The sequence below is a fragment of the Ambystoma mexicanum genome, chromosome 2q (assembly GCF_040938575.1).
Source record: "Ambystoma mexicanum isolate Mex_15411 chromosome 2q, UKY_AmexF1_1, whole genome shotgun sequence".
Taxonomy (NCBI): domain Eukaryota; kingdom Metazoa; phylum Chordata; class Amphibia; order Caudata; family Ambystomatidae; genus Ambystoma; species Ambystoma mexicanum.
The window spans coordinates 1,490,855,264-1,490,876,831 of record NC_090924.1 but is presented as its reverse complement, the minus strand read 5'-3'; the positions used below and the strand labels follow the sequence as shown (position 1 = coordinate 1,490,876,831).

At 45.3% G+C, this 21,568-nt stretch overlaps 1 protein-coding gene across 2 annotated transcripts; it reads left to right on the top strand.

The window, feature by feature from the left end:
* The first annotated feature begins 1,697 nt into the window (after positions 1–1,697).
* On the top strand, positions 1,698–21,392 carry LOC138570316 (zinc finger protein 615-like). Of its 2 annotated transcripts, none has more exons than XM_069649099.1 (3): positions 1,698–1,867; positions 2,876–2,939; positions 18,916–21,392. In XM_069649099.1, the coding sequence occupies exon 3, from the start codon at positions 19,505–19,507 to the stop codon at positions 20,927–20,929; it is 1,425 nt and encodes a 474-aa protein (XP_069505200.1). In that variant the 5' UTR covers positions 1,698–1,867; positions 2,876–2,939; positions 18,916–19,504; the 3' UTR covers positions 20,930–21,392. The 2 variants fall into 2 exon arrangements, with proteins under 2 accessions (XP_069505200.1, XP_069505202.1); XM_069649101.1 differs by having other exon boundaries at positions 1,702–1,854.
* The last annotated feature ends 176 nt before the right edge of the window (positions 21,393–21,568 follow it).

The window sequence follows — 21,568 nt, the reverse complement described above, 5'->3', positions numbered from 1 at the left end:
GTAGAAGCTCCCACAACATCAGTTTCTTCCATCAGATCATTCCTAGGAATGGCAAGCTATTGTACTAGGTACATTCAAGACTTTGCTTCAGTCAGCACACCCCTTCACCTACTCACTGGAAAAGTGCAGGATTTCATCTGGTCGGCCGACTGCGAAGATGCTTTTCAAGAAATTAAAACATGCATTGCCTCTGCCTCGTGCATGGCATGCTATGACCCAGAGCTAGAAACCGAACTAACAGTTGACACCAGCCCTGTTGGCCTTGGGGCGATCCTTGCGCAGATAAAGCCATATGTGTCACCATCCTCGGCAAGACGCGTACTGTCCTATGCAAGCCGCAGCCTATCCCCGACCGAGTGCTCATACTCACAACCAAAGAAAGAGAGTCTTGCCGTTGTATGGGAATGGAAGCACTATCACTTGTTCCTGTATGGTCGGTGTTACTCACCGACAGAGGAATACGGTAGGTCACAAAAGGCGAATGCTGGATTCCTGGCTAGCCCGCTTTGATTGAAGAGCCTGGGTTATTCCTTAACCCAAGCCTCCTTACTTGAGGGAACTCTTTCCCTTGATGCAACCCTCTGATGTACAGAAGGACAGGCAGAGGAGCAGATCAAATGAAAGAGGGGGGAGATAACACTGCTGCGATACCAGGCTGCAAAGGAAAAATCACAGTGGTTAATGGTGTTTAACGAGGAAGGTATCTAATTACCCTTTGTGTATAAATGAATAACCTGTTTATGTTTTCTCAGGTGTTTAGAGAAAAGCAGGAACGTGGCTGTCTCAGGACCCCAGTTCCTAGTGACAATAAGGTAGTATTTATCTCGGTGTTCAAGTATACTCTGAATAAGGTATGGGTGTTTGGAAGGAGTAATGGTTCTTACAGGTGTCTAATGAGGAATGGGGATGACTGTTGAATTAAAAATGTTGCTATTTTTTGTAGTTCTTCTGCATTAGAAAAAATTATAACCCTAATCCAATCCTATGGGAACATGAATGTCTTCTGATTTCTGTAGGGACTGAAATCTCCCTCCAGGTGCCAAGAATGTTGACACGTGTGTCCTGGACACCTTGAAAAGTAGATCACAAGATTCCCAAAGCTGAAAAATAAACAGAAAATGAATATTCTATCAGATCCAATCTCTATATAAAAACGCTAACAGGAAAATTAAATCAAAAATATTGTCATTGTTCCAAGATCCCTTTCTGCGCTTGCTGTTTGTTGTCCGTTTCTGCCCAGGCTCTTGTGAGCGTATCTCTTTGTGTGCATGCTCTGATGCAGTATACCTCTGCCCTGCGCATGCTCCGATGAGCCGTGTCTCTTCCCTGCGCATGCTCTGATGAGCTATACCTCTGCCCTGCGCATGCTCTGATGAGCGGTGTCTCTTATCTGCGAATGCTCTGATGTGCAGTGTCTCTTCACTGCGCATGCTCTGATGAGCGGCATCTCTGCCCTGCGCATGCTCTGATGAGCGGTGTCTCTTATCTGCGAATGCTCTGATAAGCTGTGTCCCTGCACCGCGTATGCTCAGTTCAGCCATCTCAGCACTGCGCATGTCTGTTCGCCAGCTCTAAAGCCCGGCTTTGCTACCGAGAACGGTTTATCTGCTTCTGCGCATGCCTCCTGGATATTTCCGTGCAGAAGCAGGCGTCTTCCATTATCTGCGCATGCGTTGATGATCTGTGTCTCGTCACTTCGGATGGCTATTCACGGCCTCCACTGCGCATGTCTGTTCGCCGTCTCTGTATCCAGTCTTTGTTACCGGGCCAGGGATCTCTGTCACGCCGCGGCTTCTAAGCGCTGGATCTGCGGGGCCGGGTCTCTGGGACCCCCCCTCCCCGTCTCTTAATGCTGTAAGTGCTGCAGGTGAGTAATTCCACCCTTTTCTATGCGAGAAAAGAGGCTTTTGAGGAGAAATGTCTTCCTTCGGGGTTTCCTTCAATAACCCTTTCTCCTGTGATTGGGGGCAGGCTATGATGGGGAGTGGGGGTGGGGATGGGACTATTCGCTGGTTATGCTAGTGGGGTGTGTTATGATGATGGGGGTGGGTGGGTTATGATGGTGAGGGTGGGTGGGTTATGATGATGATGGTGGGGGTGGGGGTGGGTTATGATGGGGTGGGTGGGTTATGATGGTGGGGGTGGGTTATGATGGTGGGGGTGGGGGTGGGGGTGGGTTATGATGATGGTGGGGGTGGGTGTGTTATGATGGTGGGGGTGGGTTATGATGGTGGGGGTGTGTTATGATGGTGGGGGTGGGGGTGGGTTATGATGGTGGGGGCAGGCTATGATGGGGGTGGGATGGGACTGTTCGCTGGTTATGCTAGTGGGGTGGGTTATGATGGTGGGGGTGGGTTATGATGGTGGGGGTTGGGGTGGGTTATGAGGGTGGGGGTGGGTTATGATGGTGGGGGTGGTGGTGTTTGGACATTTCCATTATACATTGGACCAAACTCAGGTCCGGGTCCCACGGAAGGGGAATTTACCGGGCCATTCTGACCTTGGAGGGCCCAGCAATTTTCCTTTCGCGGGACCCGGAGCCGGTACAACCCCATTCCCTTCTGAGCCCCCATATGTCTCACTGGGAATGGGGAGGATGGTAGCAGCGGTACCGTTCATAACTGTACCGTTGCTTCCTTCCTGGGCTGCTCACGGGTGCCGCTCTGCACGCCTGGTCTGGTCAGGTGTGCAGAGCGGCACCCGCGAGCAAACTCGTTCTGTTGCGGTATGGCAACAACGGCGCCGTTGTTGCCTTACCGCAACAGTTGTAATGAGGCCCATTGCCTCTGGATGTCATGTTAATACTTGGAGTCTGTAATTTAGATCATTCTTATTATAGATGAATTAATCATAGGATAATGTTTGCTTTCTCTAGAACTGAGCACTTTATTGGCGCGCCCTCGTGTTCAGCAAAAGGCCCGGAGCACAGACTGCAGAAGGTAAATACCTGCTGTGATGTGTGCCTGGCGCTCTGTGCACGCTGTTCTTTGCTTCTGTATCCAATTTAGGAGGGGCACAGAGGAGACCAAAAACAAAAATAGGGGGCGGGGTACAGACAAAAGTGGGGGGCCGCCAATGAAAGGTAACACTCCTGCAGAGAGGCTTTTGTGCACACCAACTACCCACACCCCACTGCACCCACCCCCCATCAGAATGTAGGCACAAACTATTCAGTGACTAATGGCCCATCATTAGCAGTTTGTGGGCTACATTGTGATGGGAGGGGCTGCAAACTGCTCTGCACACTATGGAGGTCCCTGTACAGAAGCCAGGCCGGTCTCAACTGTCACAAATAACACCACAAACAGAGAACAAAGTCACTGCTCGCCTTAGGTGGGGGGCACAAGGTGGGGGCACAGGATTTCAAAGGGGGGCACAGTCCCCCCTTAGCGCCGTCACTGCAGTCCTGGCCTGTGCACTCTCGCTCTCCCCCCCCTTTCTGTACAGTCACCCCTCTCTCCATCGTGCCCTGTGGGTGCCCTCGGAATTACTAAATATTTGGTTTACATGTTAGGTTGAATGAATAAGGCAAGGATGAGTATGGCAGTATCAAAGAAGTCAGAAAACTACAAGGCAATGTACTAACAAAGGGCATACAGTTCGGTAAATCTACTTTGGAAAGAAAAACACAGTGCAGCAAAATCACACGTGGAGAAATTGCAAATGATTCGTTTCACGGGTTTAAATAGCAAAACAGTTTGAAATTTGAGAGACCTCACAGGTAGGATATGCTAGTGCAAGGGTAACTCTGAATGATGACAGTATGTGATTCTTACTGGTAAATGGAAAAATTGTTTTTTAAAATCAAAGCAGTTTCACAGGGAAAATCGGTTTAAAAGGAAAATGAACATTTTACTGGTACTATATTTTAGTGGCTAGCAAAGAGGAACACCGCCCGCGACACCCCTTCACACTACGCTGTGTCTCTCTTTAGATGGGAATTGAGATAATTTTTTCCAAATAGTGCTCAGGACTTATCCAACAGACTGAAATGATTGGGAAGAATGGTGCTAACACATGGAGATTACTACAGATTTTCCTAAGAACAGGGTACACAAAGAATTCTGACAAGTTTAGGGATTTTGCTATGGCAGTCATAGGATTTCTATGGGATTGGATATGGAATAAAGCAAGGGATGCAATTTTGGTTACTCGGGAGGAGAAATACTTGTTTGTTTGTTCATTTATAATGTGCACCAGACACGGGGGCATCAGGGCGCAACAGTACAGAATATGCAACGCTTAAGGTACAGGTTACAGTATATGAAAAGCAGAAGTGTATATACATGGCAGTGGCAGGTCAAATAAATAGATACATAAGAGAAGACATACATGATAGACAAATGGATACATGTGTATATACAGGCAGAGTGTCACAGGGAGTCATGTGTACATTAGTGTGTATCTAACTGTCCAAGGATTTCAGCCAATTGATATAGTTAGATCTGAATTTAAGGCAGGGCTGATCTTATCTTATGGGACGTGACAGGGAGTTCCAAAGTTGTGCCGCTCTGACTGGGAAACTGCTACCCCCAGCCATAGACAACTTAAATCTCGCTATGATGAGGCTGTTAGTATTGACTGTTCTTGATGGTCTGGTGGAAATTCTACTCTGGAATCTGTCCGTGAGATAACAAGGGGCTGCATTGTTCAGAGCATTGTGAGTAAGGGATGCAACTTTTAAGTGAATTTTGTTTTGTGTGGAATGCCAATTTATTTTGGCGTCTTATCATGGGTATGTGAGATCTTTTAGACACGCCTAGAGCTGCTCTCAAGGCATTGGGCCTCATTATAACCCTGGCGGTACGGTAACAATGGTGCCGGTAAACTATCGGCACTTTTGGTACCGCATCGCCATACTAAAAGTACTGCTCGTGGGTGCCCACCTGCCCGCCAGGTCTGACCTAACGGGCGGACTGGCAACCGCGAGCAGGACATGATGGTAGCACCGGTACGTTATTAATGGTACCGGTGCTACCGCCCTCAACATTCCCATTGAGCCCTATGGGGATGGGGAGTCCCTTATTACCGGCACCCGCAAATGGGCAATTACCGGGTCCGCTAAAACTCGGCATGACCCGGTAATTGCGCATTCATGGGTGCTGGAAAAATGCAACTCCGGCGGCAGCAGTGCCTGTTTTACAGGCACGGCTACCGCCAGGGTTATAATGAGGTCCATTGTTTTGAAGGATTTGAATCCTATGGATAGTGGATTTGTTGGTGCCGATGCATAAGGCATTAAAATAATCTAGCCTAGATAGAATAAGGGCTCTGGCCAAGATGAATACAGTTGTCGTCCGAGAGAAAGGGTTTGCCTGTTCTCATGATCTTACGGGTGTAAGCTGTGGCTGAGGCCATGGACTTCACCTGTTTGGAGGAGAGGGTGGAGTCAAGGTAGAATACAAGTGTCTTTACCTCCTTGGCCTTACAACAAGAATCCCAGTGATTTGACCGAAGGGGAAATTATCGAGGCTGAAATATCCGAAAACTAAATGTTTGAATTAACAAAAGTTAGAACACTTTGTTTTTGGACATTTCAGCCCCGATAATTTGCCAAAACACACACACACACACACACACACACACACACACACACACACACATAACACTCTCCACCCACTCGCTCAGCACACCCACACCACCAACATACACAAACCCCACTTACCTTCACCTTCGCGCTGGTTCCTGCAGCGCCAGTTCCCTTTCACTTCTGTGATTGGGATCTGGCGCTGCAGGGTCCTTTTCTTTTATTATTATTTTTTTTTTTTTAAACCGACGGCTGTAGGGGTGTCCCCCGCAGCCCCTGCTCACTATACCATAAAGTATAGTGAGCGGGGCAATGCAGGGGACACCCACGCAGCCCCCGTTTTTTTTAATGCTACCACCAGAGGATCGAACTTTTGGTGTTCGATCGTTTGGTGGTAGCATTTTTAGAACTTTTGGTCGTTTCGACCTTTTTTTTCGGTCATTTCGACCTAAACCTTACAACAATACTTGAGTGGGTTAGCTTGGACAGCTAACCGGGTCGCTGGACAGGAGTCTGGTCACTGTGCAGCTGCTAGACTCTCCTCTAGGGAATCAGCGAGGCAACCAGGGTCTGGTATCAGTAGATAGCAAGGTGCATCAGCTGGGCAAAGCAGGTCTGGTCTCCGGATGATCTCAAAAAGGGTACCCCAGCCTTTCCCCCTTTCTCCCTGAATTATTGGGATCTTTGTGGGGTTTAATTGTGGCTGATGGCACTGCCTGGATAAATCAGCTGGCTCTGGAATCTGAACTTTTATAGGGTGAATGTGGAAGGCCTGGATCCCTGGATGCACTGGAGCTGGAAAGTCAGAAGAGAGTGTCTGTCTGTCTGTCCAGAGCTCCCTACGCCTCCCCTTTTATATAAGGAGCATGACACTAGAGGATTTTTACTATGTGGGCTGAACTAAGCGAGGCCTACCTCTAAATCGGATAGGTCAAGCTGTACTTTCGCCTCCTCCCTGGTAGTAGATTGGACTGAAGCAGGTGACTCCGTTTTATGGTATGTGCTTTTATGATGTACATGGCCTTCCCACAGTTATTTTTTCAGTTGTTGGGATTTTGAAAATCACATAGGCAGATTCCATATTTTACACAGATCTGTCATTCCAACTCCCAGGTTTGTACAATGTAGTTTAGCCCTAATAATCTTTTGCAATTTCTAATGGGAACCGTCTCCCCTAAAAATCTACAAATCGGTACACTGATGCCTATCAATGTGGGACATATTTGCATCTAACTTTCAACACATAAGCCGCACCAACAGCACATGAGAACTGACATAGATCCAATACTCGCATATACCGTGTATACCGAATTGAAGCTGTCAACAGAACACCACTCCTCTCATCACTATCCTACTCCCGCTTCATCTACTAACCCATCCCACCTTCTCGCTTGCAGATCCGCCAGAGCGCTTGGGGCCCAACTCCGTTGGTGACGGTGCGCTGTACAAATACATTTTAACATAACTGTGTCATGTCATTTTTCAGGCTTCCCCCCGCACCCACCATGCTAGAGAGGTCCACATCTTTTGACCTATCTGGGCCGGCTTTGTCCCCAAAGAGGGGCAGTCTTTCCACCCCTAAGCCAAATGTCTCTCTCTGGCCCAGAGGTTGTCATTACGACTTCTTTGATCCTGGCAGTTGCAGCTGAGCAGAGGTGTCACCAGGAATACACAACTATGTGTCCTGGCAGTCCATTGTCTCATGCTAGAGCAATGTCAAGCAGTCTGATGAGATTGGGAAATCCGCCACCTTGGCCCTTTTCATGTACCCAGGGGGCTAGTCCACTTGGGGGGAAGTAATTCTGTTCCCAGGAGAGGCAGAGCAACTTTGAAGTGCCTGCCTTGCAAAATCCGGGTTGACAGCAAGTTCTGGAGTCTTCAAACAGCTTTTAAACGTTTTCTTTCCTTCACAAAAGCCAAGTCTTTTTGGAACTAATATCATGTACTTTTTAGAGCAACCCCTGTCTACAATCACCTTTCTGTGCAAGCACAGACCCTAATTTTAACATTTAATTCTAAAAGACTTTTTCTTGTTTGGCAAAAGCACAAGTTCACACGTGGGATAATTCTTCTTGGATGTCACTTTTACAGATGCGGTTTTTCCTCGCATCCATATTCTGAACATTATTTATAGCCCTACTCAATTTCTACTACATAGAAATCTGCCCAACACAAGGGTTCTCTGAAACTGGCATAAAAAAAAGTAGAGCGAGAGCTTTTCTGAAGAGTTTTGATGGTGTTAGATTGTTTCAAAAAGTAAAGCGTTTCCCGCATGGCTGGGAGTGAAGTTCTCTGCTATTTCACAGATTCTGCCTGACACAACATGCCATTCAGTGAGGAATGCCCCCGTTTGCTGGTGTACAACCTGAATATGGATGAACATGGATGTGTCTTACTGGAACCAAACTGTGTAATGCTGAAAACATGGAAATGGCATCAGTGCAAAGCCATTTTTTTTAATACAGAACATTTCCCTTTTGTTTTTGTTGGACGTTTTTTCACTGGCAGCATAGTAGCGCAGCACTAGGCTGCTTTTGAATGCTTCTTTTTGGTGCACATGAAAAGAATGTCACATGAGAAGCTAGGCAAAGGGGATACTAAGTAACTTCTCCAACACTCTATTGTAGTGTGTGCTGGGTCTATCAAGTTATAATTGTAAGTAAAGTCAATTTCACTGCTCTGGGAAACAGTAGTTTATCCCAGAGAAGGTAGTTAAACCTTGGAAAAGCCTGAAAGGCTTCCCTGTGTCACTGCACTGAAGGTGCTGTGACACAATGTAAAAGATGATGCCTATGGAGTTTGTCAGACCCCATAACCAAAAGAAACACAGTGTACAAAATCACATCAAAATGCATGAGAGAGTGTGGAAAAAAGGGTCACACTCTCTCCAGGTAAAATAAATAAATCAAGTACTCAAAATCCAGCAAAGTTGCTGGGTCTCTAAGGTAGAGGGAATTGGCACATGTCTGAGAATTCTCCATAACAGGGAGAACAGGGTGACGTGGGGTTCATTGGGTGGAGTTCTTCTTTCATCAGGGAGCGGTATGCCACGATCCTCCCTTCGTTGGAGTGTGGAGCGACACCCCCTTTCCTTCCTTCCTTCCCGGGTTCCCGGGGATGTCCTCATCGGTCTACGAGGGAATGGAATTAGTAATCTAATTGGGGATAGATTAAAAAAAAAACAGGTTTTAGTCTCTTGCACTGACCGTTTTCCTGGAGGTTTGAAAAGCGAAACAAAACGTACATTTTACATTCATGAGGGTACTTGAACAACATCAGCAAACAATTTACTTATCAATACAATGACAGGAAATGTTTACACCACATTTTCCTTACATATTTTTTTCAATAACACGGAAGAAAATGAGTCACTGTTAGATGGATATACCGATGGACCTACCTATTCCCTTCTCCTTTCTCTTTGAGTTACTTCTTATTCTTCAGGGGTGTCCTCTATTTGACTGTCCTTGGGCTCATCAATCAACTAACTGATTAATGTGGACCAATTTCTCTTCGGACAGCTCTCCTTTGGGGATGCGGATTCTGTAGGCAACAGGTGAATTATTATCTACAATTTGAAAAGGACCTCGCCAGCTGGGGAGAAATCTTCTCTCCTTAGACTGGTTACTTTGAAAATTGTACAAGTAGACCCTGTCTCCTACTTGGTATTCCTTTTTGGTTGTTTTTAAATCATATTGAGTTTTCATCCCCTCTGCTGATTTTTCCAGATTACGCTGAGTATACGTAAAAGCATGCTGAAGGTGTTTTCTTAGATTCTCAACATATTCATGAGTTGTGGAGGCGTTTATTTGTGTCTGCTCTTGTGTTCTATAGAGCAGATGCTGAGGTAGCACCATTTTTGTCCAGTCATTAGCTAAAATGTAGACATTTTGGTCGCAGAAGATAGTGTAAATCTGATGGCCATCAGGACAAGCAGTAATCGGATGTCCCAACTCAGCCCAGAATCTGCCACAAACATTTTTAGAATGCTCACAATTGTTTTATTGTTCCTCACTAGAGGACATGCGGTATGCAATATGAAGTTTCCTTTTTACCCCAAGTATCTCCCACATCTTTGCCATCACTTCGCTGGGAAGTGACTTTCTCGGTCTGATTCAATCCTTTGGGGTAGGCCAAAATGCATGAAGATTTGGTTGATCATCAGGGCAGCTGCTGTTTCTGCCTTGCAATTTTAGGCCGGGAGACATTCCACCCATTTGGTGTGCTCGTTCCCCCAGAGGAGCGAATCACGGGCCCGATGAAATCTACTTGTAAATCTGACCAAGGCAGTGTCATCCCCTCTTCTGGAGGGGAGCTTGGTGTGTGAGTGAACTTGGCTGAAATTGTGCACACACATGACACCCCTTCAAATATTGGTCAGGTCCTGCCCCATGTGTGGCTAGTATGCAACCTCCCGCAAGATTTCTAGAGTAGTATGAAACTCCTGATGACCATCTGTGGCCGCATCATGGGCGTGGCTTAGCATCAGGCTCCGGAAGGAGGTAGGCACCACCCACTGGTTACGTCCAGAGATGGATCTCCTGACCAGCTCGTACATGACCTTTGCCGTGGAACCGCCACCGACTCGAGTTTCGAATTGAGCCTTTGGAAACTGTAAGCTCTGGGTATAAGGCATTGTCCTGCCGAGTTTCGTACACCTAGCATTCCTAGGTCTGGAATTAAGAGAGTACGCCTGAACCAGAGCATACGCCGTCCCTTTGTCGCCTATCTGTGTTGACAATCTTCGTGGGTGCTCCCCTGTGTCCTAAGACGAGCTGCAGTGGGACTGGCCTGCTCCCTTAACCAGGAGCAGATAAAATAGACACTGCCCCGCCACAGAATAAATCCCGGAATGCAGCCCCTGAAAGCCACAGAGCCGCGCAACTACAGTATTTGAACCTGCAAACGAACTGGATTTGACTAGCAAAGTTTGGTCTGGAGTGCACTCAGGGTCGGTAAGTACTGGCATCCCTTACCGGTGGCCCCTTGCACAGCCATAGACTTTTATACACAAGTGTCCCCTGAGTGCCACTCTCCTTTGTTGAGCTGTGCTACCGAGCTATTCCCAATTCTTGGAACCTGTTCTGCCCTCTTGGGGAGACCCTCCCTCCTTGAAGTGGGAAGTTATTCTTCATCACCTCACCCACCTCCCTGAGCCAGTACAGCCCCCTGAAGAAGAGTTGTTTTGACTTAACCGCACAATCAAGTGCTCCAGCACTAAATGTAGTTTTGAGCGCAAGGCTCCACACTTCTTAGGGACTGGACTGCCTATTAGTTAGGGTTTGAATTGTTGAAGGACTGCCCAAGATATATTCACACTGTGTGACACCTTTCATTGCAGGTTGTGGATCTCTACTTGTGTAATATTCCTTTAGGCCACTAGTTACTGTTTGTATGTTTCATAGTTAGTGTTAGGTTTGTTAATACTGCTGAGATTTACTTTGTGTTTGATTTAAAAAAGGCCTTTTATAAATGTTTGTGTTTTTCATATATACACCTGACTCAGAGTAATGTGTTGCGTCGTTTAATGTGTGTGCTCATTGTGAGTTTTCGATCACCCTCACCCCTTCTGAGACCTAGGAGGTAGGTGGTTAACGGGGTCGGTAGAGCTGCCGGCCCCCGTTAACCCACTACCGCCACATTACAATGTCTGCTCGCAGTAAAACCAGGCGTCCTTGGGTCCCGCAAGCAGACAAGATGCTAACAACGGGCCCGTCATTAACAGGCCCGTTGCTAGCATCATCCCCATTCCCATTGAGTCCTATGGGGGCTGAAATGGGAATGGGGATGTACCGGGTTCATTTAATGGGGAAATACCAGGCCCTCCAAGGTCGGAATGCCCCAGTATTTCCCCATTCAGGGAACCCAAACCCGGTACGCGGAATTGGGGTAGCCATGCCACCAAAAGCGGCATTGTTACCTCCAGGGTCATAATGAGGCCCTAGTCTTGACCACCACCAATGCTACCTTGATTGGTCTGGCTTGTCCAGAAGGGTAGCCTGTTCCAAGAAACTAGGCTGGCCTTCTGAATCTTTGTCCACCAGGTCAGAGTTCAGAAATCCATCTTTACAAATTGGTGTACACCGGTGGGATAGGATCGAAGGTACCCTGTGTTGCGCACCGGTCAAGTACCCAGATTACACTTACCCAGAACACCTAGTGACCTACAGTTACAATAGTAACTTAACTGTAAAGGCTAACAACCTATCTTAAAACATGGAAGCAATAACTAACATAACCTTGAATGCTTCCAAGTCAGAAACACTGAGAATGTTGTGTACCAAGCAATACTTATCCGCTCAATTATCAAAAGTAAAATGATCCAAAGGATCATGGATTAGCAAGAGGCGCAACTCGATGCCATTAGCTCAGATGAGAACGCAGAAGGTGGCGGGGCTACTCTCACTGACAGCTCTGGCAGAGCTGTCGCTCCCTCATCCATGCAGTCCATGAAGACAGGGATGATGTAGAGTCCCAAGTTTTGTCTGTTGGCTCTGATGGTGAAGCCATGCTTGAATTCAAGAAGCAAGAACTGCTGTTTAAGCAGACAGAGCTTGAGTATAACATGGCAATGCTGAGAGTTGAGCAAGCAGAAAAACAAAAGGATAGGGATCACCGGTTGGAACTGGCCAAGATTCAGGCTGCAACTGGCTCCTTCAAGGGATCTGGACATGGGTCTGGGTCCTCCTCTCATTCACGGTTTCCTAAAGATCTGCTCAGTTGTATGATGAAAAGAATGACATCATGGACTGGCTAACTGCATTTCAGTATGAATGTGAAGTACAAGAGGTTGTGGATGCTGACAAGATTGCAAGACTGCTCAGTCGACTACCCCATTCTGGCTGCAGTGCCATTATGGAAATGTCTAAGATTGATAGAGTAGACCTTGCAAAATTGAAGCAAACTCTCATTTTAAAGTTTGGGAAGACACCTGCTCAATACTTGAGATTTAGAGAGTACAAAAAGAAAGAAGGTAACACTTAGGTGTTTTAGGTTACTGATTCCTTGAGAAACTTGACTGGCTGGGTTGAAGGCTATAAGGGCACCACCTTTGAGGGTATGATAAGTTTAGTCATGCTTGAACATATTTTTGCATCTTGTTCCCCTGAGCTTAAGCAGCACTTGGCTGATTCTACGGAGATAGATCCAAAGAAGTTAACTAGTGCAGCAGATTTGTGGGTGTCACACAGAGTGCCCCCTAAGGACAAGACTACTCCTGGTAAGCAGGTGGAGGGGGAAAAAGAGCAAGATAAGGAGGGTGGATTTTGATACAACTCCCTTCCAAAAGAGCCGCAAAAATAAAAACAAGGGTAAGTCCCAAGAGAATGATCTGGGTAGTGGGAGTTATACTCCCAGACAGAACTCTGGATATAGTAAGCCTCTCTATATCCCAAGACCCAATGGATCTTGTGTGGCTTGTGGAGCAAATGACTATGTGAAGGGGAGGCCCAGATGTAAGGTCAAAACCTTGGGGGTCCACTCTGAGTCTGGCCTTCGCCTCCTATGAGGAGGAAGAGATCACAGGGGCATCCATCTCCTAAGACCCCTTCCTCAGTGGGATATAATCTGAGGAACTCCTAGTTTCCCTGGGTTCCTGGGAGCCTAAAGTCTCAGAGGTGTATGCTAGCATACCAGACAATACCAAACACTACTTTAAAGGACAGTGTGCCACTCAATGGAGTAGATACTCCTGCCCTTAGGGATAGTGGGGCCAGCAGAACTGTGGTGGATCCACTTTGGTAAACCCAGAGGAACTTGCCAGAGCTCTCCTGGTGCCCACCAAGTTAGCTGATGGTCCCCCTCTCAAGTTCCCAGTAATGCCTGTAAATCTTACTATCAACGGTACAATGGTCAGGATTCCAGTGAGCATACAGAGGCAAGTCCCAGGTACGGTCCTGCTGGGGAATGATCTCGGAGACGTACGTCTTGTGGTTGACACCGCACAGAGAGACCATGCACAAGGTCATAAACCAGGGCTGCCCCCTAACTCAGCTACCACTGAGGTGGCGGTAGCTGGCCAAACACATGAATCGGACAAGTAAGGGGTGTTGCCTGAAATTCTCAATCCCCATGACCACTCTGAACTCCACAGTGTATTGGTTGAAGGTGGTCGTGATAGGGTTGATTTTAGTAAGGGCCAATGTTTTGGAAGGCTTTAGGAGACAGGCATGCTCCCAGCTTGATGGTGAACCTCCAGGGAAGCATAGGATCTATTGGGAAGGTGGGCTCCTGTACAATGAGCCCACAGAAGGAGACTATAAGAGGTTGGTAGTTCCCCCATCCTGTAAGACACTTACTCTTGCAGCTGACGCATGACGTCCCCCTTGCTGGTCACCTTGGCATCAAGAGAACCAAGCAAAGGTTAGCCATGCACTTCTACTGGCCCAAGATGGGGGTCCAGGTAGAAAGTCACCTGCCAGTTATATTTGAAAAGTGACAACAATCCAGGCTCAAATGGTAACACTCCCAGTTGTGGGGGTACCATTTGAAAGGGTAGGGACTGACATTGTTGGTCCCCTTGAACCTCAGACAATAGGTTTATCCTGAGCGCTGGTCGACCACGTCACCAGGTATCCTGAGGCCATCTCATTAAAAACAGTAACCACCAAGGCAGTTTCTAAAGCTTTGCTTGGCATATTCACTAAGGTTGTTTTACTTAAGGAAGTTGCGTCTAATGGGGCAGCAGCCTTATGTCACCTGTGAGGTCATCATTGTGGTCATGGGATGCGCAACAGGGGGCACGTGGATAAGGTGGACTTCGTTGAAATGCAACAGCTGTACCCAAAACCCCCTGCACAGTAAATGTAGGCACTGCAGATGTTAAACCTTTTTTTCATAATCTTATTCCTGCAATAATTTCACACGATAATGGGAACTGCTCAGAATTAAAAAGTCTCACAAGAACTCACCACGTGTCCCCCTTCTTTTTTCCAGGTCCTCTCACTCCACTCAATAACTTTTTCCTTCCCTAACCCTAACCCTAACCCTACCCCTACCCCTAACCCTAACCCTACCCCATTACCCCCATCACTCATCGCTTCATGTGATGAAGATTTTTCTGAGCGTGTCTTGCTGCGTTGCTGTGGAGATCTTGTGAGATTCTCGCGTTCTTCTTCTGATAAACTCAATTGTTCGACCCATAACTGGCTCCCCAAACCCCCTCTTTAAATCCACAACTTCACTTGGTGTCTTCTTTCCCACTCCCGACCTCTAGCCTGATGTGATTACTATTGATATAGCGTCTACGGCCAGGGCATCTAATCAGTGTTCCCCTAGGAGTGACTACATAAACAAGAGATTTGAGTCTCTTTCTTATATCGAGAACGTTATTAGACTCTGTAAGGTCGTGGAGGAGTTAATTCCAAAGTTTGATGCCATCCTTTTTCCTCCTCCAAATAGCGTTTTGAGTGATTTCATTTGCGGCATCTCCCGGTAATAGTGTGGGAAACACTTGCATCAAGCAAATACTGGCATTTCATTTCTGGAAAGCATCTCCACCTCTCTGCTGCAAAGCCCCAAGACGATATATATTTTATAGGGCGGCGGTCACCGCCTGATAGTTAAGGTGAGTCCGACTCCCATAGGAACCCCCAAAAAATGAATTGGTAAAAATGTGTGACTCGTGCGATGGATTTGAATTCTGAATTCAATTAGGGACACGCATTCCCCCAGCCCCAGACTGCAACGTTTAGTAAAGATTTGTTTGAAAAAACGAAATAAAAAAACCCCAATACAATAGAAAACAAAAATCAAAGTTGTGGCCTACTTCCCATTCATTTTCCCATAGCGAAAAAGGTCAATATTTGCGGGGCCGCACAGTCCAAACCGATGCATGGATTCGGACCAGGCCCGAAAGAACTTGGCCGCAAAGCATATACTTGGTGTCTTTTTGTGCTTTGGGGTTATTCCAACCAGTCGTTTTTAATATTTGATGAAGGGAGTGCCCCCTTACCCAAAATAGATAGCAATATCTCAGGTTTTTACCAAAACCGGATGGTTTTAGTAATGAAACCGCTGCCATCTTTTTCCCCCCCTCGATACAAGAGATAGCCGCTGATATAAGATGCGAGAGATAGCGGCTGATATACGAGGTCACAAGACCCCTGATCCATCTGCTGAGGGGCTGGGGGGTCAAATGGGAGTGGGGTCCATAACAAGCCGAGGCAGTTAAACAACTCAAAAGAAGTCTCTCACAAGAGCCGTGTCTAGCTTACCCTGTCAAAAACAAGGAGTTCTTATTGGAAACAGGGTTCTCGAATAAATGCTTGACAGCGGTATTATATCAAAAGCATGACATGGACAATAAAGTCATCTCCTATGCAAGCAAGACTTTATCATCTGTGGAGGAAAAATTCAACGATTGTGAGAAGGCCCTCCTGGCAACAGTGTGGGCACTGAAAAATTACCGCCCGTTCATCCAGGGGGAGCACATCATAGTGGAGACTCCACACCAGCCTTTGCAATACCTCCAAAGTGACAGAATTCAGGCAGGAAATGTGAGTTAATTCCAGAATTACCTCCTGGATTCTGTCCATTCAAGGTTTTCCTGTGGAGATCAGATATGGCCAAAACAAGAAGAGTCCCCTCGCGCAAGGTCTGGCTGACTTTCATGATTTTGCCAGAGAAAACTGCCTCGAGGACAAAAGTCTAAAAAACCCAGGACAACATGGTGCCGGCCAACACCAACTCCACGCCCTGGTCATAATCACCGATTCAGATGATGTCCGGAACGGGTTTGTGGAGGACCTGGTCAATAGGAAAACCAGAGGCATGCTGTGTGCTAATAACAAACCACTTAAACATGTCAAGCTAATACAAAATATTGATGATCTGGTCATTTCTAAAAAGATGACCATCTATTGGAAGAAGATTAAGGGTCATTCCAGGATAGAGGGGTCAGACAAAACTGGAAATGACCCAACTGATCAGCTGGCCAGAATCGGAGCCATCCATGAGATAGAGTCCCTGTTGGGGGAAATCCACGTCACTGCTGTCACTAGGTCCCAGACAAATGCTCACAATGAACTCTCAACTGCCCAGTGGAGTAAGGAGACCACAGATGCGAATTTAAATCACTGCACAAAAAAGGGATCTGATTATTGGGAAATGCTACCCACACATTGAGGACCCAGAGGACTTTCCTCTGATGGAAACCAATTATATTGGGAAAGAGGACCTCAGGGTGTTGATGAAGGGTCCCAAAATGTTCAGAATCCAAAACTGTTGGTCAGGAGATCCCACCAGGAGATCCCACTAACTCAGGGGAAAAAGTGGGAAAGGCTGTGGTACCCTTTTTGAGAGTATCCTGTGACCAGACCCGCTTTTTGCCCCATTACCTGCATAACGCTGTGCCGTGACCAGACTTGCCCAGCAGTCTTTTGCCAGGAGAGTCCGCTGCGGTGACCAGATCCTTTGAGTCCAGAAACCCGGTTGGCTGTCCCAAATCCCAAACTTAAGCGCTGATTGTTAGTATTTCCCCATCCCATAGCAACACGTAGTATACCCTATCTTGATACCTTGTCTTTGTTCCACTCTCTTAGTAATCCCATCAATACACTGATAACTTGTTCAAACTGTCAGAATTCTCTGTGCATGCTGTTCTTGATCTCCCAGTGTTAGCGCCATTCCTTCCCATTCCTTTAGTCCTTGGCATAAGTCCTTAGCCATATTTGGAGTAAATTAATTACTTTCCACATAAAGAGAAACACGGCGTGAAGGGGGTTAAGGCTGCCGCTTAACCTGTTTCATGGGCAGCGTTATCTCCTTAATAATCTAGTTATACAGATATAGTTGTAGTACTTGTCACTTTTCTCTCCCAACCGATTTTCTCTGTTAACTTTTTATTTTCCCAAAACCGAATCTCCTTTCACATTGAAAATCTCATCCAGTTATTCAGCTATAGTCACTCTTTCACTTTCATATTATCCCTGTGATGTGCATCTATCACCCAGCCTAAAAACCACATTCCGATTCCGTCTATTTCACCCGTTTTTCAAACCATTTTTGACATTTAAACCTGTGTCATTTAGCAGCTGCAAATTCTGTGCGTGTGATTTCGGCTGCACTGTGTTATTACTTTCCAAGTTTCTTTTTGAACTGTATGCCCTTTGCTGATACCTGGCCTTGTAGTTGCCAGTGTTTTTACATTCCTGATACTGTGATAGATCATATTTACCTCATTATTCAACCACACATTTAAATTAATTATTTACCAATTCCGAGTGTCATTCATGCCAAGGTTTTCAAACCAGATTTTGCCTCCCATTTCTTGAGGGAAGGTTGGATTTTAATTCTGTTTGCTGTCTGGTATCCCCTGCCCCTTTCTATCCACTCAAAATTTGATTATTAGGGGCTTGGGGGAGCATTGCTGGGGGAAATCTTAACTCCAGTGCCATCTACCCGAATAGTAAAAGTGCTCATATTCATTTGTGCTTTTGATATGTTATAGTAGAATGTCACACTAAGTGTATTTCATCATGTATTCTGTAATTATCACCCCATTGGTGATTGCTGCCCAATATTAAAATTGTGTGATTTCGTTTGAATAGTAAAATAAATGTTGTATTTCCACCCACCGGCCTGGTTCACGGGGGAATTTGTAAAAGGGGATGTGAGACGGGTTGGGTGCCAGCTCAATCTGAATTCTATGAAATAAAGGAAAAAGCATTCTAATTGAGCACTACATCCTAGGCTAAGGGCAGGACAAGGGGCACGGGTGAAAGAAGGACACTGATAGAGGACATTTTGAATGCTCAGATTTTTGGCAAATTGTAAAAGTTCCTTAAAATCATTACTTGGTTCATCCAATTTTGTAGCCAAGTTCGTCATTTGATTATGTAGAGCTGGGGATGGGGCTTCTCTTTGTGAGTCTTGGGATTGTGTCCAATTCAATCGGGCAGTGGTTTCTTCATGAGAACTATGTACTGTAAGACAAATAGACATTATTATTTTAGTAAAGTGCGTACAAATTACATTATTCGTTTACATTAAAATATGTATTGTTTACCATTGGAGATGTTATTGTCACTCTTTTCTAATTTTGGGAAGTTCTCATCTAACTACTCAAGTGTGTTTTCCATTTCTATGAGAAACAAAAAAGTGCTTCTGTCTATTAACAAATGTTTATATAATATTAGAGAAATAAATACAATGCACTTGCTATTTACCGAGAATTTGTTTTCCAATAATCACCTGGTGTTTCTCAATCTGTATGCAGAGTTCTACTGAGGAGATTATATGAAGTGTACAGTTATGGTTTCTGATTGGTGCATTGCATTATAATGTATGCTAAATTAAACAATAATTTGTATTGTTTCAAGTAATTGTTCAAAAGGCTACATTTGCGTGTCGTAAACATTAGTAATGTGCTTCTCCTTTTATTTCAATAGGTGATTGATGCCTCAGAAATGCAACAACAGTGATTGTTAAATTATCATGAATAATGAACTGCAAAGCTTCAAACCAGCATTACTGACAAATAACGGCAACAGTGCTTGATAATGATAGCAACAGTGCTTGTTGTTCAGTAAGATAAGGCTTTTTGTTTTGCCTATTATTCCTGAGAGAGCACATGAGTGCTAGTTTATATATTTATTTTTAATATTTATTTGTTTATAATGCAATTTAATACCATAATTTGGTTTCTAAGCGTGGATCCGTTGTTCGAACCTCTGTTGCTCTGCGTGGTCTTGATTCCAAGACCAGCGCGCTGCCCCTGTGGTATCCTCTGTTCATTCTGAATGTCTAGTTTGTTTAAACAATTATTTATGAAAGCCCAGAAAATTCAAATTGACATTATCAATACCCTGAATATTTTAAAAACTTCAGTTAGAAGAACAAGCTTGTGTGTCACCAGAAAGGACCTACATATGAGAAGGCTCACCTGTGCTCTCTTTTTGGGAAACGTCTCAGTGGAAAGAGGCCTCTTATTAGGCACTGGACAAAATAATCAGTTGAGAAACCTTCCATGAGCACAAAATGCGGAGAATGTTATCTCAAGAACATGCTGATTGCCCACATGAGGACATGGGTGAAAATCCTTATCAGTGCACTGAATTTGAGAATAATGTCCATTTGCCTGATACACTTATATGCCAACAGCAGATACATACAGGTGAGAAACCTCATAAGTGCACTGAATGCGGAAAAGGGTTTGCTAGGAAGAGACATCTTGTTATCCACCAGAGAACACATACAGGTGAGAAACCTCATGTGTGCACTGAATGTGGGAAAGGATTTGCTAGGAAGGAACATTTTACTACCCACCAGAGAACACATACAGGTGAGAAACCTCATGTGTGCACTGAATGTGGGAAAGGGTTTGCTCAGAAAGCAGCTCTTACTATTCACCAGAGAACACATACAGGTGAGAAACCTCATGAGTGTTCTGAATGTGGGAAAGGGTTTGCTCAGAAGGGATATCTTAATATCCACCAGAGAATACATACAGGTGAGAAACCTCATGCATGCACTGAATGTGGGAAAGGGTTTGCTCAGAAGGGATATCTTGCTATCCACCAGAGAATACATACAGGCGAGAAACCTCATGTGTGCACTGAATGTGGGAAAGGATTTGGTAGTAAGGGAGACCTTACTGTTCACCAGAGGAGAATACATACAGGTGAGAAACCTCATGAGTGCACTGAATGTGGGAAAGGGTTTGGTAGTAAGGGAGAACTTACTGACCACCAGAGAATACATACAGGTGAGAAACCTCATGAGTGCTCTGAATGCGGGAAAGGATTTGCTATGAAGGCAAATCTTACTACCCACCTGAGAACACATACAGGAGAGAAACCTCATGAGTGTACCGAATGTAGGAAAGGGTTTTCTATTAAGGGACATCTTATTACCCACCTGAGAACCCATACAGGTGAGAAACCTCATGAGTGCACTGAGTGTGGGAAAAGGTTTGCTCAGAAGGGACATCTTACTATCCACCAGCGAACACATACAGGCCAGAATCCTCATGTGTGCACTGAATGTGGGAAAGGGTTTGCTCAGAAGGGACAACTTCCTATCCACCAGAGAATACATACAGGTGAGAAACATCACAAGTGCACTGAATGTGGGAAAGGATTTTCTGAGAAGAGAGATCTTACTATCCACCAGAGAACACACACAGGTGAGAAACCTCATGAGTGCACTGAATGTGGGAAAGGGTTTGCTCAGAAGGGAAATCTTACTATCCACCAGAGAACACATACAGGTGAGAATCCTCATGTGTACACTGAATGTGGGGAAGGGTTTGCTCAGAAGGGAGATCTTACCATCCACCAGAGAATGCATACAGGTGAGAAACCTCACGAGTGCACTGAATGTGGGAAAGGGTTTGCTCAGAAGGGAGATCTTACTATCCACCAGAGAATACATACAGGTGTGAAACCTCACGAGTGCACTTAATGTGAGAAAGGGTTTGCTAAGAAGCAAGCGCTTACTCGCCACCAAATCACTCATGTATGTGAAATTAAATGTAAATGTATGTAAAAAGAGGTGACATTTTATGGAGATAGTAGAAATGGAAGATGGAATAGAGTTATTCACTGGACTGTGAGGGAGTGCCATTGGTCTAAAATGAAATGTTGTGGGTGTAATGATGTCATAGCCGTTCCCTCTGAATTCCAAGAAGGAATAGTGGACACATATATTTACCAAATGAAAAGGGTTCCTGTATAAGCTGACGTGCCGAATTTACGCCTTACCCACCTGTGCTCATTAACTGAATGAATTAGTGATTAAAAGAATATTGAACTTCAGCTAATACATCACTGTTAACATTGAAAAGGAATGTTAGTAGTCCCTATATTTGTATGTTAAATCTATTTCTTTTCTCTGGGTTTACTTTGGAATAAACTGCTTCCTGGAACAGAGGTGATGTATTTCTTTTGAGCAGTGGGGTGGCCACCTGGGTTTTAAATAGCCCAATTGAACTTCATATTGAAAGAGTGCTGTATGGCTACCTTTATTCAAACCCACCCATTAAGGTATAAAAGACATAAACACAAACAAGTAGTTGACTCCATTTATACCAAAATGTATTTC